This window comes from Mya arenaria, chromosome 9 (genome assembly GCF_026914265.1).
Source record: "Mya arenaria isolate MELC-2E11 chromosome 9, ASM2691426v1".
NCBI classification, from domain to species: domain Eukaryota; kingdom Metazoa; phylum Mollusca; class Bivalvia; order Myida; family Myidae; genus Mya; species Mya arenaria.
In genome coordinates this window covers 44,403,871-44,429,603 of record NC_069130.1, presented here as the reverse complement: position 1 = coordinate 44,429,603, position 25,733 = coordinate 44,403,871, and the positions used below count along the sequence as shown (strand labels likewise).

Genomic DNA, 25,733 nt, shown 5'->3' with positions numbered 1-25,733 from the left:
TCTATAAATTGAATATATTTCAATATTTTTTTTACTAAATTCACATTATATATTGTAATTCACTTTGTATTTAACAATTATACCGGTAGCTTTAATTCAATTTTTACACTTGCTTTTACTTAAATGTTTTATATTAATTGCAAGCAAAAGACGTTTTGTTAACCATGTAAATGTGTTTCAATATTCATCAGTTTTGTTTAAGTGTTGTCTGTGGTTGTTTATGTTGTGCCAATGTTGGCTAAAATCATACTAAAACATTGTTGCTATTGGGGGTGGTTAGGTTTTAAAGGCGCACAATATGGGTTCATGCAAAACCAAATAATTATCTTAATGCATTATCATGTTTAACTCATTTGACTTGATCTAAACAAAAAATATGATTTTTGTACCTTGAAAAAAATACATCCCTTAAAAATATAAATGTTTTTTTTTTATTCAATAGCTATGTGGCCGCAGATTCCCCGTTAAAAAAAGCACCAAATTATCGCTAATAATTTTTATCTTTAAAATTGACTCATCTAATGTGTTTTTTTATTATTAGAAAAAAACAACTCTTCAAATAATGAAACCCTAACATTCATAAGACATCAAAGATATTGATTTCACAGTTTAATGATATATATTACGGGGTATTTTGTTAGACATTGGAAACAATATCGAAAAATCATCGAAATTTTGTTTATTTATATCAGCTCAACTGTGTGTTTTTTTTTCATGAATTATTAAAGTAATGTACTATTATTTCACATTTTAAAATAGCCGTCTGTAACCTCATCTCAAGGACGTGTTTCTGTAACTAAAAAACGGCATAAACATGTGAGTAATTTGGTTAAAAGGATTTTATGATTTTGAAGAAATTATAGGGATATGTGTGAAGTAAGATTTCAGAAAATATTGAATTGATTATTAGTTCTTGATGAAGACTTAAAATTCAACTGGTAAAAAACACTACTATTAAGATGGAGATTGTATTAGAAAAAAATGAAAAGATAAAGTCGTTAAAAATTGCAAAAAATGTATACAAATTTTGGACATTGCATGAATTTTTTAATTTAAATTTTTTTAATGATTTTTATTATACATGTATGTTTGTACTGTTATGTGGTGTCTGTTTTAATCATTTGTCATTACTGACATCTTATCCATTTTGTTCACCAGAATACCTTTTCTACGGAAAGACCTTAAAATAAGTGTCTGTGAATATGTACGAGAATCCGAATTCTGAAGAGGAACCAATGAAACTGCTTCACTTAATTATTCATGACTACCAGATTTTCTTAGCCAAATCGCCAACAGTACACAACAAAGCATTATATGATGCAGTAGTGCATCAAGGGTATCAGACAATGCCACAGTCATTGAAATTAGACTTTTGGATGAACAAGCCCGAATTCTTATACTATGGCTTGGCATAGAATTTTTGAACAAGCCCTGCTTTATAAAATCCAGAATTTGAGCAAGCCCGGAAGACATTTTATCAGTGCAGTGCTTCCGGGCTTGCGTTAATTTAGACCACTGATGCCACTTACAAGTGGTGCTCTCTCAGATTAAATTAAAGAGAGGAATTATTATTTTAAACTCTTCAGGCATCAAGCAGGGCATCTGCTATTGTCAGAATGCCATCGAAACTGAAAAATCGTCGAAAGTCTATTGTGAGTTTGAAGGTGAATAGGATAATTACGAAAACAAGAGAAAATCAGTCAGAATTGATTTACAAAGTCATATAAAAATTGATTTATACTTAATATTTACATTTTTTGTATAAAACTGAGAAAATAAGAGCAGCCACATAATAGTACAAACATTGATTATAGCACATTATGGTATGGTTTTTGGTTTCAATTCTATAATGTCAAAATTATCAGTGTGTATATAACGTGATAAATTACGTCATATATGCTACATCAGAAGGCAACATTTTGCTTAAAATCATGACTTAAAACAAAGATAACTAAATTGCTTTTTCTTCACTATTTTATATGAAACTAAGTGCAGTCTATGCCGCTTAAAGAGCCCTGCTTTCATTTTATTACCGTATTTTGATTTGGTGATTAGTTTCCTGAAACACTTCGACAAACCTGTTTCCAAAATAATGTTTTGACAAGGTTTGTCGAAGTGATTTCAGAAAGTTAACTCTCAATCTAACTCTGGTAAAAGACCGAAGGTTGGCTCTGTAAGTGGCGTAGACTGTGCTATGTTTTATTTAAAATGGTGAAGAAAAAGCAAAGCTATCTTTGTTTCAAGTCTTCATTCATAGCCTTCAGACATAGCATTTTTGATCCAATTTATCATGTGGTATACACACACTGATTTTACAGACTGCAAAATTTTATTTCAAAGATATTCCTGTAGAACCTCATTATCAAAATTCAATTCAAACCTTATATGTATACATTGCAGAGAATTAAAGTAAAAAATCATAAAAAAAGATTTGCTTTTTTTTCAACAAAAGGATTGATTTTTGACTGATATTTTCTGAAAAATTCTGCCACAAATCCCTCTGAGATTGAATATTAACATGTTACACAATTTTAAACTGTATGTGTGTTGTCTTAATTGATGATATTTTTATGAACTGGATAGACACATAATTTATAATAAATAATCAAAAATACAATCTTGTTTAAATGTTCAATCCAGATCATAATAATATCATTAATTGGTATAATGTAACCCCCAGAATGAGTGTTGTGTAACCTCACATCCTGTCTTGTTTGTTTCACCTTATCACAGCCTCCATTAAGTCGCCGTGCCGAGTCTAAAGATCGACCCGGGAGTGTACGCAGTAATACACACACAGATAAGAAGAAAATGCCAAGTATTTCAGCTAAGGGAAAGAAAGTGAGTACACACTTGCACAATAACTGTTGTTTGTTGTTGTTGTTTTTATTTTAAAGCTGCACTCTTACATACTTACCATTTAAAGAACTTTTTTACTTTTTGTCTTGGAAAGAGCAAATTTTTACGAAAATATCTACAAACCAATGATACATGTATTAGATTGCTGACAAAAATTCAGATCATAGATTTTTATATTTCCATTCGAAAATTAATGTTACTAACGGTTTAAGAAAAATGCATAAAACATCAATTTTTGAACTTAAATATAAAAATCTGTGATCTGATTTTCTGTCAGCAGTCTTATATAACTGGTTTCCATGGATTTTCGCAAAAATTGGTTCGTTTTAAGACAAAAAAAAAGTTGTCAAAACGTTCAATTTGTGAGAGTGCATCTTTAAAAAAAGACATTACAATTAAGATGTGATTTATTCATTTGAGGAATGATTTTTCACAGAAGCTTACTGTTTTCTAAAGGCTGATTCCCTTGCGAAAAATTGTCCTTCTTTTCCCAAATTTTTATATATTTTTCCTTATTTGATAAATGTAGATTACGTTAATGAATAAAAAAGTAATGAATTTCTTGAAATATAATCAAAATCTTGAAAATATAATTCACAGCATAATGTAATGCATAAAAAATTGGAACATGAAATTGTATATTTACCATTTAATATATTAGCTATTTTGGCCTAATTTTGTATTTTCCCAAAGTCAACTTTTTTTTCCCAATTTGCGGAAAAAATATTTCCAAAAAAAATCACTGATGTCAAGATTATAAGGATGTTGATGATGATTCTGAAAAGTCTTGTCAGATATTCAAATGAAACTTGGTATATATGTTGCCAGGGACAATATATTCACATATATAACAAGGACAAAAATTCTGCAATTGATTAGTGTCAAGGTCACAGCATCCTTTTTGTTTGACATTCGCTCCATGTGGGGCTTTTGTTTTTATCTAGTAAGAAAAAACTGCTGTAGATAAAATATACCGATAGAAATATATAGACTTATTTGTTCATTGTGCAAACTCATTCATAATTAGTTGTTTAACCCAATTATTCCCCTATTAACAAGATGATATAATAATATTTCACAATAAGAGTCTAACCAGTCCCCTTCTGCATTTTTTGCAGAATTAAATGTAAAAACTTTAAAAGTAAATAAATCATTACAGATATTTAAGAAATTAAGTGAAAATACTTTGTATTTAAAAAATATTGTTAAACAGAGTTTGTTAAGCAAAGTTATACAGCTTGTAGAACATTTATTTATATATATATATATATATATATATATATATATATATATATATATATATATAGATATGTGTATTGTTAAAAAAAAATAAGCGTCAAGCTGATATGGAGGACACGAGTAAAACATGCGCTCGAGTCACACATGTTTGATTGGGTAACCAAAGTGGTAAGCGCACACGCTTCTCTTCAAGGCGAACCAGGTTTTATTCCTGGGCGCCTGTAGTTTGGTTGGTGGTCACCACGCCAGACAAAGTTGGTTTACTCCTGGCTCTCCGGTTCCCCCAACAACACAAGACTCATGCGCAATATTGTAGTATAAGTAATATTACTTTCTTCACAATCGTTGTAAATCAATGAAGTTTAAACTAAGCCAAGTTGATAGTTGGTTTATGTAACATTATAAAGGTCTAATGTTCAGAACTTTGTTAAAAGTTAAATACAGTTTATAACAGCATTGTTATTAAATTTTATAGATGAACTGTTTTTATTTACTCATATATTTGAATAAAAATTATGTAATTATTTATATAATTATTTTTGGTATAAAATTTTAATTTTTGTTGCTTGTTTTCACATTTTTTCAACCACTTCACTTTGACGAATCTTGTCAAATTAAAAGGTTTAAGGTGGACCGTTTAGGACACTTGAGTATATATGAGATCCTTGCCTACAATCTCTGGCCAGTTACCCTAAAACCTAGTTGGCTAGTTTTCCATTAATATTGAACCTTGTGTCTTTAGGATGCCAAGGGAGGTAAGGACGAAAAAGAGGAAAAACATGATAAAACCAAGGGCAAAAAGGACAAGGAAGAGAAACCAGCAGCAAAGAAAGGTAGTTTTCTCCCTTTGTTTGAAATTTACCATTGATTTTTGACTTGCAAATTCCAATGTTCCAGTAAGTTAGATTGATTTTAAAGACATTCTGAGAATTGATATTTTGGTTTCAATGGCAATAAACTTCATTTTTAGAAGTGTCTGAAAGCAAAATAAATAGTTGGCTATCATCTTTAACAATGGAACTTGCATGTTATTGAAAAAAATGCACTTGATTTGGTTCAGTAGATCTAGTATATTGTGAGCTATTTTTGCAGTGATTGAATTTTGCATGCATGGTTATTGCAATCATAGTTTCTGTATTGTAAGCATTGAGTTTTAAAAGTTGCTCTGATTTTTTTCTTGTTATTGCATTTAAAAACTTATTTTATCAAAGTTAAACAACATATATTATTTTATTTTGCTACTTTTATTGATATTAAAGCTCCACCAGGTAATAACTAGCTGTTTACTTGCAAATTCTGGAGTGAAAAGCTTTAGTTTTGACTTGTATTGTTTTTAGTTATTGTTAAATAATTATGTTATTTGAAGCTGTAATTTCAACATGATTTTGAATCTGTTGTTTTGATATTTGGTTGTCTTTATCACATTTTGTTATTGTCAACTTCATTTGCCTCATCATGATCATTACAGTCATCATTATCATCATCATCAATCATCGTCATCATCATCACCACCATCATCATCATCATTGTCTTCACCATCATCATCATCATCATCATCATCATTGTCATTGTCTTTGTCATCGCTACCACCACCACCATCATATTTATCAACATCAGCATCAGTATTAAGGACATCATCGATGTTGATGAATAACATTTTTCTTACAATTTTATGGTGAATATTCTAGACATCAATATAATTATTTTTCCGTTTTACTAATGGAATGTTTTTGTTTTCACTAGAAAGCAAAGGAAAAGGTTAATATTATTAATCAAAATAGTATAAAGCTTCCATAGTGATGGTCTTTATATTAATCCACTTAACTATCAAAGTAATCAGCCAGCCTGTGTAGTTCAGGCCATCCCTAAAAAATTACATTTTGTTTACAGTAGCCTCAGTAGAAGGGGAATTTTAGGCTTGTCTGTGTTTTTTATGAAGAAAACAAATTGGGCTGTGATAACATTGATGTCTTTGGTTGCGATGTTGACGTGAAAAACATTAATCTGGGTCATATCTAAAAGCTATAAAAGATATTGAAATGAAACTTGGTACAAATGTTGCTGGAGGCAATATGAAGATCCATAGCAAGGCATATTAACAATCATTGAGTTATGTCCCTTACTTGACTGATGAATGCTGGGAATTCGTTCAACAGCACTATTTTTTATTTTCACGTCACAGCAATTACGTTATATCAAGCAAAACGGCAACTTGATGCAGGAAAACGATTTGTCTTTGTAAAAAATAATTGGGCATTTTTATTTAGTCCCTCGTGCCACTCAAAACAAACAATTTTTTGTGGATGGCCTTGCTGAATTCATAGCATCTAGTTTGCATATGTTTCAGAAGTGGCTTTGTAGATTTAAAGATTAAGTTTAATTATATAATATAATGCTCTTTTGTGATAGATGTGTAAAAGAGCTATTATATGTAGTTATTATTGTTAAAAAACAACAAACAGAAACTTTTTTATTTTGAGGAATATTGTTACAGAAGGAAAATGTGTAAAAATAATTAAATACCCAAAATGTCTTGCAGTCTCCATGAGCATTTTTCTGATGTTGTGAGTAACTTGTTGCATGGTTAGAAACAAAAAGTTCATGTGAAGCCAATTATAATGTCATAAAGTATAAATATACTTTACTTCACTTTAAGAAACACACAATCAAAGTAGGATGCTTTTATTGCTTATACTTTTACACATGCTTATGATAACCAGTCTACTTACACTAAAAATAACTGCAGACTTTGAAAACAAAATTATACTTTCATGCCATCGTTGATATTTTCATTTTCTATGTAATCTCTATCTTGCAACATATATCACTTACATAATTCATTATGCACCAGTCAATTATAACCACGCCCCCCCCCCCCCCCCCCCCCAGGTCCGGGGAATAGCTGGGATTTTGACTTTTGGTCCAGCCAACCCCGGGTAGAATCCCCGCCCTGCGGGGACGAACTGATGGTTAAACCCCGGCCAAATGCCCCCGCACCCCAGAGACTCTATATAAGGCCCAATCTCCGCTAATTTTGGCGCTATGACATAACCACCGCGGTTCCCCGGCCCTGCGGGGGCACCTGGGAAGTAAAAACACGGCCCTTTTCCCCGGCTATCCCCGGTATACCCCCAGACCTGGGTGGGCCGTGGTTACAATTGACTGGTGCATTACTATTTAGGAAAATCTACAATCATGCTCAAAAATCAATAATGCTTATACATGTATCTTCATTCAATAATATACCATCACTTTTAATGCATTCGACTACACTATATTTCAATTGTATTTGATATTCATCACCTTATGCTCTATCAAAACATCATTGTAAGTAATACCATTGACCTATAAACCATGGATTGGCAACTCTCGTCTGTGTTAATGCGATAATCTCAAATTCACGCTTGCAGCGGGATTTCATTCCGAGATCTTACCATGTGGTCATTTTCAAGACGTCCAACATCTGCCGAATATATACATGTAGGAAAACATTAATTAAAATTTACTCAAATGCGCGGTACTTTCATTTGAGTTGATAATAGTCCAATTGAATCTCATTAAAATCACAGTTATTAATTATAATTAAATCTATAACGAACAATGCATTATAAGCAGAGTTGGCGGAAATAACCGAAGATCGCCGTTAATCACCGATCGGAGATTCGGCGGAATTTTCCTATATTTGCTAAGGATTGTGGGTAAATTATTATTTCTTATCGTTTCACTGACAGTTGCAAGTCCATGGTTTATAGGTCCGTGGTAATACTTAGCATTTTTTTTGGTCTGCAATACAATTAAGACAACAGGTTGTCACCATTCATGAGCCTGGCACGGACTTATAAATGTTAAGAAGGCAAAAAATAAATGCTAAATTTTAAGTGTTGAGCACAAAATGCCTCTAAACAAGCAAGCTTCTAAATAACCCACTTAATTAAACTAATTAATGACAAAATTTTAGCAGTTTGGTAACAATATATTATAAAATTTAGAGCAATTAAGAAAAAAAAAAAAAATGTACTAAAATACTGTTATTTCATGTTGCATTAGCATTTAATCATTTAGGCATAATGTTTGCTAGAAGTACTAGATCACATTAAATAGGGTTAATACCATATGGTATCAAAATAGCAACATCAAAATATAATGGCTTTGGTACCTTCTACAAAAACGGTTTATTCAGGTAAAAGCTGCACTCTCTCAGAATTGTTTAACCTTTTGACATTTTTTATTTTTTGTCTTTGAATAAGCCAAATTTTGCATAGATATCTGATATAACACATCTGATTAAAGATCAGATCGCAGTGTTTAATATTTACATTCAAAAATTGATGTTTCATGGTTAAAAGTCTTTCTTATGCTTACAGAAAATCTTAATTTACGTCAGTTTTCAAAACAATTTAAATCACTGCTCTATTGTGAGATATCTTTAAGCTATAAGAATTGATCAATGCTAAAACAAGCGTATTCTGAGACAAAATTTAAAAATGTTACCAAATCAGTCACTGTAGGAGTGCAGCATTAACACTATAAATATTATTTAATGTTGTAAGTATTTATGTAGTCAGCATTGTTTGCTATCGTAGATCATAAATTGTGGGGTTACACAATGCCAGAGGCCGGTGCAGATCCAGAATTTGACGCTAGAGGGGACGTTACTTAGGGGCGTAACCTTTTGACTTGCGCCCTTCCCACAAAACCGAAATTTATTTGGTTTAAAATGTTGGCAGGCGGGTTCTAGTCTAAAATGGTGATTTTAGTGGAGGCGTGCACTGGATGCCTCCCTCTGGATGCCCTAGTTAACTCCAGACATGTTATGTTTATGCACCAGTCAATTGTAACCATGGCCCCCCTTGGTCAGGGGAATAGTGGGGATTTTGAATTTTGGTCCAGCCTGAACCCCTGTTAAAATCTCCGCTGTGCGGAGATAAATTGCTGGTAAAATTCCAGCCAAAAGCTCCCGCACCCCTGAGGTGCATTCTAGCTATTTGGCCTATTCCCCAGTATTTTTGGCGCCGCAGTCACTTGGCACTGCGGGGCCACCTGGAAGCTAAAAACAAGACCAATTTCCCCTGCTATCCCCGATATACCCCCAGACCTGGGGGGCTGTGATTACAATAGACTTAAGGTGCATTATGTTGTATGACTATCTGTAGTCTTTGTTTGGTGTCTTAGATCATTTAAAGGTCAGCCAAGGTCACTCACATAGGTCAGGTAGTCCAAAACATGACCATAGTAAGTTTTGCATGTTAAAAAATACAAGTCTGAATATAGATTTAATACTTACTGTATATAATGCATGAAATATAGTCACCTTAACCTGATGCATAAACAAATATTGTTTGGTTCTGGTTTCCAAAAGTTGTTTATGCCCTGACCCGAAAACTTTTTTATTACCATGAGAAATATTTTATCATTTTTTTAGAAAGAAATAAAAATAAAACATTTATACCAGTGATACTTAAAGTGATTGTTCTGATGTTCTTAAAAAATTAAAGCATATAATTTTATTTTTTTGGTAACAGAAAAATCTCAAGAAACAATTTTTGCCTGATAAAAAAAATGACCTTCCTACTCTATTTTTTGGGCTAGAAACCAGAAACAATCATGTTATTTTTATGCCTTATCATATAGTTAGATAAATTTAATGGATTTTGATTTGCTAATGTTTTTTCTAGGATCATATATAAATAATTGGAAATTCATACTCCCTTTTGCTATTTTCTTCAGCAAATAATTTCATGTTTTGGCAAATGGAAACTGGAGCTTTCAATATGTTTTGGCAAATGGAAACTGGAGCTTTCAATATGTTTTGGCAAATGGAAACTGGAGCTTTCAATATGTTTTGGCAAATGGATATTGGAGCTCTCAATATATATGTTTTGGCAAATGGATATTGGAGCTCTCAATATGTTTTGGCAAATGGATATTGGAGTTCTCAATATGTTTTGGCAAATAGTTATTGGAGTTCTCAATATGTTTTGGCAAATGGATATTGGAGTTCTCAATATGTTTTGGCAAATGGATATTGGAGTTCTCAATATGTTTTGGCAAATAGTTATTGGAGTTCTCAATATGTTTTGGCAAATAGTTATTGGAGTTCTCAATATGTTTTGGCAAATGGATATTGGAGTTCTCAATATGTTTTGGCAAATGGATATTGGAGTTCTCAATATGTTTTGGCAAATAGTTATTGGAGTTCTCAATATGTTTTGGCAAATGGAATTGGAGATTTTAATACATTTTGGCAAATAGGTATTGTTTTTTGGCAAAACTCTTTGCAAAATATCTTTCGCAGGTAACCCAACAAATTTTGGCATATGTTATTATGTATTGATATTTCAATTTGGCAATACTTTTTGGCCAACACAATTCAAAAGTAGGATTTGCATTATATTTTGACAAATGTAGAGAGCAGATTTACAATATGTATGACAAATTTCAGCTATCCAATGCAATTTGCTAAATAGATATTCCAGTAGTAATGCAGTTCGCCAAAAACGTATTGCTTATAATGTTGCAAAGAAAAAAAGTCGACGTATTGTCATAGCCTTAGGTCGATTTTGTTTGAGTCCTCATGCATCTAGTTATAAAAGTGTAAATACTTTCAAATTGGCCATAACTCTTGTTCAAGATATTCAATTGAAACTTGGTACACTTGTTGCAAGAGACTGTGAGTTCACACATGTTAAATAAGCATGGGGCATAAGTTATGCCCCTTTTATGAATGAAAGAACAGACAGGTATTGTCGTTCAAGATATTCAAATGAAACTTGGTACACATGTTTCAAGAGACAGTTTGCACATGTAAAGCATGGTGCATAAGTTATCCCCATTTTATGACTGAAAGAACAGACAGGTGTTGTTGCTTGCCCTGTGGTGCTTTCTTTCCTGTTATGGTTTAAATTAATGCTTCTAGTGACTAGGTAGGCCAAAAAAATCGTTTAGTTAGGATTACATCCATTTCAAAAACAGGGTAGGTACATTAATGTTTCATTTTTTTATGCTTTATGTAAGAATGTTATTATCATCATTTGGAAATGGCATTTAAGTTATTTATTTTTATTCATTTTTCTTTTTTTACCAATGGACTATCAAAACAGTAGAATCGGCGCCTATTTTCATAGGTACATGTAGTGTCAGGTAACTTGAACCAGACTTTTTTTAGGCCTTATAAGGAGGTACAAGACTTTGGATATAATTTTGTTAGCTCCTGGACCTGTTAAAGAACCATCACAGCATGCATTCTGTACCACAATCAGATGGCATATAATCAAACAGTGAACACTTATATATATCCCATCTTTGCTGCAAACAATTTCAGGATCTTTTGCAAAGCCAGGCGAACCTCATATGTGTTAGTATAACTCATGAGCAATTTCATTGGTTTGTAAAATAACCCCTACCCTCATTCTTACATGCAGTTTTGTGAGTCAAACCAGAATGTGCTACAAACAGTTTTTTATGCCTAAATACATTTATTCTGAAAACTATCATTATTATGTTGCTGTTTATTAACCCTTTCCTTCATTGCGGAGGCCCTTGCCACCTCAGCTGCTTCTAATTGTTAAATACTCCCGTTGTTATATAATTTGAGAGTAAAAAGCGAATCAATGAGGCCAAGGATTGAAGAGTAAAAATGCATATTTATGAGTCTATGGATAGAGATATCTATGAGGTGATGGATAGAGAAGTGAAAAGGCACATCTATGAGGCTATGAACAGGGGTATCTATGAGGTAATGGATAGAGGAGTGAAAAGGTGTATCTATGAGGCTATGGTTAGAGGAGTAAAAGGCATATCTATGAGGCTTTATGATGGAAAGAGTTGAAAAGGCATATCTATAAGGCTATGGTTAGAGTAGTAAAAGGCGTGTCTGTGAGGCTATGGAAAGAGTGCAAAAAGCATATCTATGAAGCTATGATTAGAGGAGTAAAAGGTGTATCTATTAGGCTATGGAAAGAGTGTCAAAGGCATATCTATGAGGCTATGAAAAGAGTTTAAAGATGTATCTATGAGGCTATGATTAAAGAGTAAAAGGCATATCTATGAAGCTATGGTTAGAGGAGTAAAGGCATATCTATGGGGCTATGATTAGAGGAGTGAAAGGTGTATCTATGCAGCTATGAAAAGAGTGTAAAAGGCGTATACATGAAGCTATCAAAATAGTGTAAAAAGGGTATTTATGAGGCTATGAAAAGAGTGTAAAAGGCGTATCTATGAGGCTATGAAAATAGTGTCAAAGGCGTATCTATGAGGCTATGAAAAGAGTTTAAAAGGCGTATCTATGTGGCTATGGAAAGAGTGGAAAAGGCGTATCTATGTAGCGATGGAAAGAGTGGAAAAGGCGTATCTATGTGGCGATGGAAAGAGTGGAAAAGGCGTATCTATGTGGCGATGGAAAGAGTGGAAAAGGTGTATCTATGTAGCGATGGAAAGAGTGGAAAAGGTGTATCTATGTAGCGATGGAAAGAGTGGAAAAGGTGTATCTATGTAGCGATGGAAAGAGTGGAAAAGGCGAATCTATGTAGCGATGGAAAGAGTGTAAAAGGCGTATCTATGTGGCGATGGAAAGAGTGGAAAAGGCGTATCTATGTGGCTATGGAAAGAGTGGAAAAGGCGTATCTATGTAGCGATGGAAAGAGTGGAAAAGGCGTATCTATGTAGCGATGGAAAGAGTGGAAAAGGTGTATCTATGTAGCGATGGAAAGAGTGGAAAAGGTGTATCTATGAGGCTATGGAAAGAGTGGAAAAGGTGTATCTATGTAGGGATGGAAAGAGTGGAAAAAGTGTATCTATGTAGGGATGGAAAGAGTGGAAAAGTGTATCTATGTAGGGATGGAAAGAGTGGAAAAGGCGTATCTATGTAGCGATGGAAAGAGTGGAAAAGGTGTATCTATGAGGCTATGGAAGGAGTGGAAAAGGTGTAGCGATGGAAAGAGTGGAAAAGGCGTATCTATGTGGCGATGGAAAGAGTGGACAAGGTGTATCTATGTGGCTATGGAAAGAGTTGAAAAGGCTTATCTATGTAGCGATGGAAAGAGTGGAAAAGGCGTATCTCTGTAGTGATGGAAAGAGTGGAAAAGGTGTACAATGGAAAGAGTGGAAAAGGCGTATCTATGTAGCGATGAAAAGAGTGAAAAAGGTGTATCTATGTGGCGATGGAAAGAGTGGAAAAGGCGTATCTATGTAGCGATGGAAAGAGTGTAAAAGGTGTATCTATGTAGCGATAGAAAGAGTGGAAAAAGTGTATCTATGTAGGGATGGAAAGAGTGGAAAAGTGTATCTATGTAGCGATGGAAAGAGTGGAAAAGTGTATCTATGTAGCGATGGAAAGAGTGGAAAAGGTGTATCTATGTAGGGATGGAAAGAGTGGAAAAAGTGTATCTATGTAGCGATGGAAAGAGTGGAAAAGGCTTATCTATGTAGCGATGGAAAGAGTGGAAAAGGTGTATCTATGTAGCGATGGAAAGAGTGGAAAAGGTGTATCTATGAGGCTATGGAAAGAGTGGAAAAGGTGTATCTATGTAGGGATGGAAAGAGTGGAAAAAGTGTATCTATGTAGGGATGGAAAGAGTGGAAAAGGTGTATCTATGTAGGGATGGAAAGAGTGGAAAAGTGTATCTATGTAGCGATGGAAAGAGTGGAAAAGGTGTATCTATGAGGCTATGGAAAGAGTGGAAAAGGTGTATTTATGTAGCGATGGAAAGAGTGGAAAAGGCGAATCTATGTAGCGATGGAAAGAGTGGAACAGGTGTATCTATGTAGCGATGGAAAGAGTGGAAAAGGTGTATCTATGTAGCGAGGGAAAGAGTAGAAAAGGCGTATCTATGTAGCGATGGAAAGAGTGGAAAAGGCGTATCTATGTAGCGATGGAAAGAGTGGAAAAGGTTATCTATGTAGCGAGGGAAAGAGTGTAAAAGGCCTATCTATGTAGCGATGGAAAGAGTGGAAAAGGTGTATCTATGAGGCAATGGTTAGAGGAGTAAAAGGAAAGGATAAAATAAAACAGTAGTGTCTCAGTGAATGTGTGTTTGACATTCAAGGTAATTTTTATAATGGACATAGTCATTCAAATTTAGAGAAACTTTATAGATACCAATTCCTTTTGATTTGAAAAAAAGTCAAATCTTAATTTCAAAAAAGGCTTGAAAGGTTTCAAGAATTTGTGATCTAACCTTTATGTGTATGGATAATTATATAAAGTGTAATTTTTTTACCATGTATTACATTCTGGTTTAGCACATACAAGCCCCTGAGAGACCACACGGACCCTGATTACAAACCATCAAGTATGCCTTGAAAATGAAACAAGAAATTAATATTCACTGTTTTTATAGCATGGGTAGGCATGATGCAAATAGCAGGAATGTTAACAGGTAGGGAAAACACATGTTTAATATCAAAACAACAAAATGTAATATCCACGCACGCTTTTAAAAAATCCCTTTGACTCCCATAATGCCCCCTGACCTTTGAAAGCCAAGACGTCCAGTTTGTATTTTACTGCAATCCATTTTCATTCATATGTCAATGTTTTGGAACTGATATGACATTGCATTCCTTCATCTTTCATGTCTGTCAGAGAGTAAAATGACACCAACTGTTTATACATTAAACATTGTTGTGTTTGCGTCACGTCTATAACCTTGCCCAAATGCTCAATCGCTAAAAAACGAAACTGTTCATCTTACCATTGTTATTGTCTGGGTTTTTTAATCTGTTACCGTATTTTTTTTATATCCATTGCATGTGTTTCCTTTTGTTAAAGACAAAATTCTGTGTGATGTGGTTTCCTTCTGGATCTTATGAAAACAGTGCATGACCCAGTAAAAATATTCTTGGATTACCAGTGGTATACCATAACATTCCAGTGGTAAACATAAATCATTGGTAATCCAGTGGAATACCACATGATACCAGTGGAATACCAGTGCATTTCAGTGGTAAACATAAATACATTGGTATTCTAGTGAATTACTAACCATGTAATACAAGTGGAATACCACTGCATTTCAGTGGTAAACATGAATACACTGGTATTCCAATGAAATATCACATAATACCAGTGGAATACCACTGCATTTAGTGATAAACATGAATACACTGGTATTCCAATGAAATATCACATAGTAAAAGTGGAATACCACTGCATTTAGTGATAAACATGAATACACTGGTATTCCAATGAAATACTACATAATACCAGTGGAATACCACTGCATTTCAGTAGTAAAACACAATTACACTGGTAATCCAGTGAAAAACCTATGGTAACCAATAATCAAAAGTGGTATATGCCACTGGTCATATTTATACAAGTGGTATACCACTGGATTTCCAGTGAACATTATATAGTGACGATAGAGATTGAAATAAGGCCGATTCGAAGTACACTGAATTTTAGCCAATGGCATACCTTTTTGAAAAAAGGTTCCATCAAAATTGATTTGATGATATTTGTTATGTGTGAATCATAAGTTTGTTATATTTGAGGTTAGAAAATGAATTTCTAGGGCATGCATTAAGTTTTCAATGTTAGATGCAAAAGGACTCCATGGAGATAATTGCGGGGAAACTTTGTGACGCCCTAATTAAATATATTTGTATATTTACTTTACCTTTTATCACGATGAAAGCAGTTTAAACAAACCAAAGACTAGCTTAATCGTTAAATGTCCATAGTGATTTTAATTTTAAACAGGGGGTAGTCAATTTGTCTTGAATAGATTTGTCTTGAATAGAATTTGTATATTTTCAATTTCAATCTTTTGAAGATTGGTATTAAAAAAACTGTAAATGCAGATGATTGGACAAGAAGATGTGACTTTAACAGAATCTGTTCCTGCTAGTTAATTTTAAATCATTATGGACATGAAGCACTGTTAAGATACCCATTAACATTATTTTGTTTCTCCCATTTTCGTATTTCTTTTTCATTCTTTTCATTATTGTACTATAATACTATAAATTAAAAAAAAAATTCTAAATTTCATAATTATTTTTGTTTGACCAAAAAACATGTTTATATTTTAGTGATTTCGTAATGATATATATCGTAATATTAATACTCATTCCGTAAGAGCTGAGTTTTTCGCCATACATTTGATCAAGCAATTTCATAAAGAAACCATCCATTCTGTGTCTTAAAAATACCCTTGCTAATTGTTGTTTTATTTGCTAATTAGCGTTCGCTAAAATGTTGTTTACGTTAACTCTGGTTGACACCGTTTTACCAATAAAAAGTAATATTTCGTTTCTATGGCACATTTTTTGAAACGGCTTTGGAGTACACTAAACTCTCATAATCGCATTAAAAAAAACTCATCACATATTATGTATACCGCTGACACTTGTTTAGAAGATGAAAAATAAACGCTAAATTTTTTAGTGTTCAGTGCAAAATGCCTATCAAATGCCCCTATACTCAGTCTCAGCGCATGCCCCAGCTTCTGTATAACTCACTCCATGAAATAAATAATGACTAAATGGGAAATTTCAGGCAGTTGTTTACATACTTTATGAAATTGGCAGTTGTAATCTGCAAAATGGATTTCTATCTGTCAGAACTCTTCAAAATGATTAAATATGAATCGGTCCAGTGATCTCGTTGGTAGAGGCATAAGTCTGAACACTGTTTCCTTTTAGGGCAATATTTTGTGGTATTTAACTCTGGAAAAAAAGTTTATTTTGGGAATGACTGCAATAAAATGGGATCAAAAAAAGAATTAAATGTAGCGGTGCCTGAGAATCAAAATATTATTTTTCCTTGGCCTAAGTGTGCTGTGCTATTCACCAATGGCTTGTTGTTTTATTTTTCCCCGTCGTGTCTAGGCGGTGGAGCAAACGTAGGTGGTAGAAGCTCGGGAGGTAAGTTGTCTTGTTACAAGCATGTAATCAGAGTTTATTATATGTTTTTATGTGCTTTATATTTATCATATATTCATTCTTTTTTATATATAATTATGAGAGGATTTTTTTATAATTATTGTTTATTTTATACCTGTTGAATTTCCGTTTATATTATTCAGGTGTTCTTAAGTTCAGGACTTCAATCCTGAAAACAGGATTAACAGCATTTAACTTCAGAGTATTGTTTAGTTTTAAATCTGTCATTTGCATTAAAAACAGATTAAGAAATTTTGAAAATTACTTTTGACTTTTGAAACAATTTCACAAGAGATGTATAAGCCTTAACGCTCACTGCTTTGGTCATGAATAACTCTACTGTAAAAAGACTCCAGGCTATAAGTGAGGGTTGAGATCTTTTTAGCTGCTAAAACCCTTGACTATTGTAAGATTAAAACATAAATTATAGAAACCAGAAAGAACCTGTATATCACGCTGTGTTTTCTGGTTCCGTATCACACAGTTATTGATAAGTTTTGTGAGTGACTACGCCAATTAATTTCCACTTTATTTTAATGGGAAAGAAAAATGATGGTCTGTTATCAAAATTTTAAGGCTTTTGTAAACCAATCCATGCATCTTCATTATTATAATGAAAAATACTTAAAAGGTATGAAATAAAAGAAATGCTTTGTTTGCTGTTGATCTGTCGGATTGTATCACTTCACGTTGATAGCGTAAATACGCATTGTACTCAATGCCCTTTGGTCTCATGCAATATGGTCTTTACGCAAGCAGCCCAAAGTGATACATTCCCACAGATTATCCAACTAACATGATATGCCTTATTTATTGCTTTGTTTCTGAACAGAAGTTTTTAAAGGGACTGATCAACACTGGCAGATTTCGTTTGGGGTAAACAGACTAAATTTATTTTTTAGAATAAGAAACAGGTTTAATAAAACAGTTTTTTAACCAGGTTTTCGCAAAGTGAAGCCTAATGTTATTAGAATGACGTATGTCGTTGTTCAGACTTGATGGCCTGCAGCTGGCAAGCTGAGTTTAGCATCTTTAACTCACCTATGGTTTGGAAAAACTTATGTCAAGGTTGACTTATTGTGAGCAAATTTGGTATGTTGGAAGGGTTTATGTAGACCGATTCATGGGATTAGATTTGAGGCCCCTAGTGTCTAGGTCAAGGTCACGTGTTACTAAAAATAGAAAAATGGTTTGAAATCAATATCTTCAGTTATGGTCGTCTTTTATCATCACCAAACTTGGTATGTAGGAAGAGTTTATGGAGATCTTTCATGGGATCGAGTTAACACGAACAAATCAGCTTACTTATATCATTCTCAAAACTCAGGCTGAAGTTCTTCAGTTTATTCTTTAAAGCCTGATTACGACGCATTGCGGCGGTTCTTGTTAATAATTCAAGTGTAAATTCTGCCATGTTTGTGAATATTTTATCTTCTAACAATTGGTACATGCTTTATCATTGTACATGTTTTAGTTTTATATTTAATTAATACACTCTTGATAAAAATTTTGCTTTCTAGATCTCTGTCCAATAAAATGAGAGAATTAAGTCCCTTTAAAAAAACGCTGTTTTCTGAAATAATAGCATGTCATATTGATAGTTTTATTTCTTTTGATTTTTAATTTCATTCAAAAATATTTGAGATATTGATATCATTTTCTTTTAGCAGCATAAAACTGCTTTGTTAGTCTATTTTGCTTTTATTTAATTTTTTGGCAACATTTTATCTGCTTGTAGGTAATATTTTTGCATCCCAATTTTATCTGCACAAATCTTTACCTTTTATTTTATGCTGAATAGGTCATTTATGAAGATTTATCAGTGAAATGAAAAATTATATTTCACTGTATCATTTAGCAGTGAAATAACAATTTGATATTTTTCACTTTAATTTTTTTTTCCGGCACTTCCAAATCAAATTTATTAATACCAGCGTGCACATTGGCAAGGACACAATTTTAATGATGTCATATCCTGAATGACAATTATATTCACATACCCTTTGGTGCATTTTTCTGAAAAACTACAATTAACTGTCTTTTTATATCCTTTTAAGGCATATAATTAAAAGAAAATTGATTTGTTTCCATGTAAGATTGCAATATATTTCACATTGTTAACACCAAGCCGGGGGCGTAGCCAGCGTAACGCATTTACGCATGTGGGTTACATTAATTTGAAAAATTATGGCCAAAAATGCCATCAAAGTCGAGGGCTGAACTTAGCTAAAAAATGATATCAGAATAAAAGAAAGAGCAGCTAAAGTAAGCATAATGCTTCTCTGTGCTAGATAGGTTACTGAGTCTAAATAGGTTACCGAGTCTAAATCAATCACTTGATAACTACAAAGTTGGCAGCCTCGAATCTATAAATCTCTCCAAATACACTTCAGAGCTCAACATCATGGTAGTTCCATTTTCCTATTTTTTTCCTGGGGAGGCCCCCGAGCCCCCAACCGGCTACAGGGATATTCCTGCTCCCACACCCGCCCACTTTTGTTCAGTAAAGCCTGGCTACGCCCTGATAAGTAAATAATTCACTTATGTCTTATAATAAACCAATGGTAAAATATAGAATGTGGCGCTCACTTCGTGAAATATATTGTGATCTCATATACTGTACTGAAACAAACCAATAATCCTGTATACCATAAATGCACTAAAAATTCAAGTATATTTTGAACCCATACTTGGTGTTGATAATTTTGCTCATTTTCATCCTGGCTGAAGATCATTTCTGTTTACATGTTTGTGTTCTGTTTTTTGTTCTTTTATCATCCAATTATTTGTTTGGGAAAAAGAATCATTTTACACAACAGCGCTGAAGTGGAAATTTTAATTATTTTCTGAAGTGTTTGGCTTGATTTAAAAAAAGAAATTCCGACGTTGACAGACTACCAAAGGCCTCCAATTCTGCGCTCAAATTGGGCCCGTTTCAATAAGATATTATAGCCATAAACCTTATTTCGCTTAAGAGTGCTCAGGTACTGTGCAGTGCTCCGCTTGTGCTCAGGTACAACTATGCTCTGTCCGATACACCCACACAATTACAGGCAGAATCTATACGATAAATGTCCTTAAAGCTGCACTCTCACAGATTGACATTCTCACAGACAGTGTTGTCTTAACTTTTGTCTCAAAATCAGCTGATATTGGCATCGATGCCTAAATCAATTGAGTCATATAGGGTAACTTACACTAGAACAAACCTCAATCATTGGAAAAATTGCAGAAAATTTCAATTTTTATAACACGTTAGTAACGCTTTTAGCTATAAAATATGAATTTTCCAACTTAAATATGACAAACTGTGATTTGATCTTCTCTCAGCTGCCTTTTATCACTGGTTTCCAGACATTTCGAATGCAAAAATAATCTCAGTCCAAGATGAAAAATTAAAAATTTGTCAAAACAGTCAATCTTTGAGAGACTATGACTTAAAGCTATCTTTATTGAAACGCAGTTAGTCTGTTTACCCCAAATTCAAGGCAACACCAGTCCCGGAATTTTACGATCTAAAGCCTCGCGATCTCTATTGAAACGGGACCCAGTTCTTTATGGTTTAGAATATTTTTCTTGTTTTTTTTCACTGTAACATTATCTTCACTAGGTCATGTAATTGGAGTACTAATTCGAACAGGTTTGAAATGACTTAATGCTAATCCCTATACAGTGATAATTTTATCATGTATTGCTGAACAGATTCCTTACTAAGTGTGCCTAATGGTGGCTCGGGTGGTCGAAGGGGTATGTGTAATCTCCAATGGAAAGAGAGTTAATTCCCTTTAGAATTTGACTTCTTCATGAATTACCTCCCTTTGAAGACAGTGTTTCTTCCCTTGCTTGGGCTGACATAATGTACTCTTACCTTCTACATTAAACAACTTTCTTCTCTTAGATAAAGATATTCTTAGACAAAAAAAAAATTATTCTTCGAATGTATATCAAGATTTTTTATATATCCACCAGAAACTTATCCTACCCACTCGATCAGATGTTTGAATTTAAATATAGAAGTTATTGAATGTTAGTTATTGAATGGTATTTTCGGACCCTTTCAGCAGCATGTTCCCAAAGAGTAGTGTTTGCTGTAGCTTTTTGAATGACGACAATTACAAAGGAATGTTTTACACATTAAAATGAGTTGATATATATGGCATGAGATTATGTTTTCCATTTCAGTTCGTAATAAATCAAGAGGTTAATCATATAAAATATACATGTACATCTATACATTCAAATATTAAACTATTTGTATATGACATAAATTTCATTAACTTACAATTAACTTACTCGTTATTAAGCTTTTATTGTTACTTATGATTGTCATAAGAATTAGGTAGCCAAAACATAAAAAAGTAATAATGAACAACTAATTTGTGTATCGATTTCTTCAACAAATCACTATATTTTGGCTTTTCTATAAGTTAAACTTCAAGTAACAACGAAATGTATCAACTAATGTTTTATATTGTTAATATGTTCTATCTCAATTACCATGATTATCAAAATTTCTACATGTTTTACAACTGATGCTTACTTATTATATATTGGGCCGATTGTTAAGAACTTTGATAAAGTTAAAACTGTGATTTACGAGAGCGTTGTTAACTTTTGAACATGAACTATTTGATAATGTGCTCATATATTTAAATATAAGCAAATACATCTGAAACAATTGTCTCCAATCTTGTTTGAAATACTGCAGATCACAAGTGTAACCAATTAAGCATCCAGAGCAGTTATGATTAAAAAGTTAACAACGATGGCGTTAACTTTGTTGTTAACTTTAACAAAGATCTCAATAATCGGGTCATAGTTTTTTTTCCTAAGCTGCTGAGTTTGCATATACATGTATCAATAAACAGTTTAACATTCTTATTGGCCTATAAATCATATATTAAATTCAAAGACACATGAATGTTTTTTCTGAAAAATTATTTTTAAGACCCATGTAGATAACATATATACTTTAAAATTTTCATCATATTCGTTTATTACAATCTATTCCAATCTCATTAGTGACAGAAAAATTAGTAAATGTGCAAATTAATTTTGACATAAATAATTTTTAATTGTAATATAACTTTGAAGTTGAATAATGGATGTTAAATTACAAATGTTATATTTACACAGCTTCAATAGCGGCAGACTCGAAAAAGAAGGGTGGTAAACCAGCCAAGGGCCAGGGTAAACCAGCTACCCAGGAAACAGAGGTATGTTACATAACTATCCATATATGGTGGTTTTAGTTATCCATAAGCAGCCTATATGGTTTGAAACTTGGTTAAGTTATTCACAGCAAGGTTATCATTTGCTCAGTTTGCACATTAATTAAAATGATTTCATTGGTTAATATGATTTTTGGATAAATGTATTGACCAATCAATAAACTTTTTGGCTAACTTTGATTAAAACCAAGGAATTAACCACTTTTATCAATTGGGCTGAAGATAATTTAATTATACTTATATTTTCAAAAACCAGAATGGCTAAAATATTCACTGTTCAACCAAATGACATTTTTAGGCGCTGTTCTTGAATGTTTCATCCGACTGGGTAACAAAAGTGTAGCTTTGATTTGCTCGAGAATCGGCAAATTAAGTGATACTCTTTTATCCACTATAATGATGAACTTAAGAATTAATATTTTATTATGTTCCACTTTAACGAAGTGTTTACACTGTTTCAGACGTCCGACAGTCCCGAGTTTATAAACCCACTTCTAGAAGGAGGTGACTTGATTGATGGGCAGTTGTGGGTGGCAGGAAACAGGGTGCTCATTAACCTAAACCTTACCCGTAAGTCTATATTTAGAAACTCGGATACACTACTGCGCTAAGCTTCGTTATAATGTACCCTAGGCGATTTGGGTAGGAAAATCTCATAATCATGAATTATTACTGAGGCAGTTTCATTGGTCCCACAAGGAAACCTCTCTGGAAATCTACATATGCACAGACACTCGTAGTAATGTTTTCCTGTAGAAATGTGCTCTGGCTAAAGCTTTAATTGAACTCAGTTCGCCGGATTTCTACAAATTTTAAATCAGCTACTTACACCACTCGCCTGCGGGGACCAAAGACAGTAAAGGGCTATTGAAGAGTATTTATTTATGACATGCTGTTTCATTGGAAGAAGAGTTGTCACCCCTGCCTCATTCATATTCATGTAAACAAGATTTTGTCAAGTTAACTTTCTCTGGGTATGTTATAATGAAGTGTGACAGAAGAAAGTACCGTGGTTACCGATGATTATTTTTAGTATGTTTGATTATCAATAATAATAATAGTTGGGGTAAGTTTGATATAGATAGTTTAAATATGGAGTCATGAATGATAGGAATAGATTTGGTAGGTTTTAAATAAATATTATATTGAATATGGAGACTTGATTGACAGAAAGCTAGAGTGCCAGGAAACACGTCAATTATTAATCTGAAATTCACACAAGATTTTACTTTACTATTTTCAATGATATTCCATATTTAACTGGAGGGATAAGATTGAAATATTTTGTATGAAAACTTATGTTGCCCTACTTTCTCCAGGTAATCCAATTGGGGAGAGTGGCCTTGAAGCTCTTCTAAAGGCCATGCAATACCAGGCGACCTTGACATTGGACAGCCACGGAGGCACTGGACTCATGAGACTACTTGTTGGTGTGAGTAAATTTAACTTCCGCTTAAAGTCCTTGAGACTACTTGTTGGTGTGAGTAAATTTAACTTCCGCTTAAAGTCCATGAGACTACCGTACTTGTTGGTGTGAGTAAATTTAACTTCCGCTTAAAGTCCATGAGACTACTTGTTGGTGTGAGTAAATTTAACTTCCGCTTAAAGTCCATGAGACTACTTATTGAAGTGAGAAAATATCAACTTTAAATTTATGAGACTACTTATTGGTAATAGAAAATATCAACTTAAAGTTCATGAGACTACTTATTCAATAGAGAAAATGTCACCTTAAAATTAATGAAATAACTTATTGGAGTGAGAAAAATCAACTTAAAGTTCATAAGACTAATTGTTTTTGTTAGTAATATCCATTTTAATCTATTTTATTTTGAACATTTAAAGGGACTATACACGTGATTGGCACCCAAAAAAATAATTTTTCAGTAACAAATCTCAGGACAATTATTTAATAAAATGTTTTACTCTTTGATATCATAATTGTAAAAACATACCAAAAAATCAAGTCGGAGACCAGGTTTGAACTGAGGTCGCCAAAATTGCAGTCCAGTGTTGTATCCATTGTTCTACCAAGGTTTACGATATATATTAGGAATATTTAAGATATATACCTAACTTGATAATATCACATGATAACATCGACTAGCCAATCACGCATAAGAATGAATTCTACTAGGTAATCTTTTTTAATGGAAAAATACGAAAAGACTGCGAAAAATAAATTAATTGTTAACTACGTGCTACTTCAGTTAGTAAGTTTCAATGCATTAATTGTACACATTGATACCAAGTTAATAACAGTTTTCGACAATTTTCTCTTTTTTTCGCTAGTTCATCATAGAATGTATAGCCCCTTGAAAGAGATAATTAATTGTCATATATTGTAAATGTAAAGAAATGTAATTGTTATTACAATACATCTTACTCAGGCATTGGAGAAAAAATGACAACTATTTTTTTGCAGAGAAGCCGCAGATCAGAGCACTCCTTCAGTCGAATGACCCTCCAACGTGAACATGACGTGATGCAGAAAATCAACGACCTGATGACCCCTAAAGACCCATTCTACAAGCCCCCTCCACAGACCCCGGATGTTGAATCTTAAACTCTTCTTTTTTTTTAAAGTGTATTTTTAAAACGAGCTTTTAAAGCTTGTTGAACATAATGGTACTGGCCAAAAAATATTTAAGGTTTAAAATCTGCTTGTTGAAACTGTTGCCGGCAAAATCGTTCAAACAGATCTGTTTTCATTATTTAAACAATTCCTGATATTAATGAGTCCGTCCATAAATGTTTTTTCTTCATGCTTTATAGACAAACTTAAGCAAATTATTTTAATTATGTGCTAGCTGAATAGTTTCTGAGAAGTAAAGTTATTTATGCAGTCTGTGATAAACTTGTTTACCTTGTGTTTTGTACGTTGTTGTATTTTCTATGAAATAAATTTGGAAATTTACAATGATGTTAGGAATTATATTTTGTCTCCCCCTTTTTATGGGGATACATATTGTTTTTGCCCTGTCTGTCTGTCAGTCAGTCTGTATGTCACACTTCATTTCCGCTCAATTACTGTAGAACGCTTGGACCCAGGAACTTAATAGATGGACCAAGAAACTTCAAACTTGGTATGCAGGTTGGTCATGACCAATAGATCATTTTCCCTATGTTGGGTCTGCTCCAGTTAACGCATCTAAACAATGATAAATTATAGCAATATTCTTAAAATTATTAAGACATATTTGATGACACCAAAGAATCTGAATTAAGTAACTTAACTGTGAAGAAAGTATGGGCATTTTTTTACAACAGCCATATAGTACTTTAGTAATGCTTAGAGATTGCAAGTATGTTGAGTGGTCCATATTATATTTTGTAAACTACCAAGTTATTGGGGCAGCCACTGTTTATATCTATCGCCTCACCTGATTACTAACAACAACAGCTGACTGAATAATTGTATTAGAAAACTTGAGAAATACCTTCTCATTGGACACAATATATAGTTGACCACTTAAAACAGTAAATGGTATAAACATAAGTCATGGAAAAACAGAAACA

The 25,733-nt window shown here is 33.2% G+C and overlaps 1 protein-coding gene across 10 annotated transcripts in view; it reads left to right on the top strand.

Moving 5' to 3' along the window:
• Positions 1-25,128, top strand: part of LOC128202803 (leucine-rich repeat-containing protein 71-like) — a 49,060-nt gene extending 23,932 nt beyond the window's left edge. For 3 of the 10 annotated variants that reach the window (XM_052903944.1, XM_052903945.1, XM_052903951.1), the window contains 9 exons: positions 2,734-2,841; positions 4,841-4,931; positions 9,271-9,330; positions 16,930-16,965; positions 20,686-20,730; positions 22,120-22,199; positions 22,676-22,784; positions 23,534-23,646; positions 24,640-25,128. In XM_052903944.1, the coding sequence (XP_052759904.1) occupies positions 2,734-2,841; positions 4,841-4,931; positions 9,271-9,330; positions 16,930-16,965; positions 20,686-20,730; positions 22,120-22,199; positions 22,676-22,784; positions 23,534-23,646; positions 24,640-24,780 (783 nt within the window). In that variant the 3' untranslated portion in view covers positions 24,781-25,128. Of the gene's footprint in view, positions 1-2,733; positions 2,842-4,840; positions 4,932-5,841; positions 5,857-9,270; positions 9,331-16,929; positions 16,966-20,685; positions 20,731-22,119; positions 22,200-22,675; positions 22,785-23,533; positions 23,647-24,639 lie in introns of all 10 variants that reach the window. The other 7 variants (XM_052903946.1, XM_052903948.1, XM_052903947.1 and 4 more) reach the window with 7 other exon arrangements.
• The last annotated feature ends 605 nt before the right edge of the window (positions 25,129-25,733 follow it).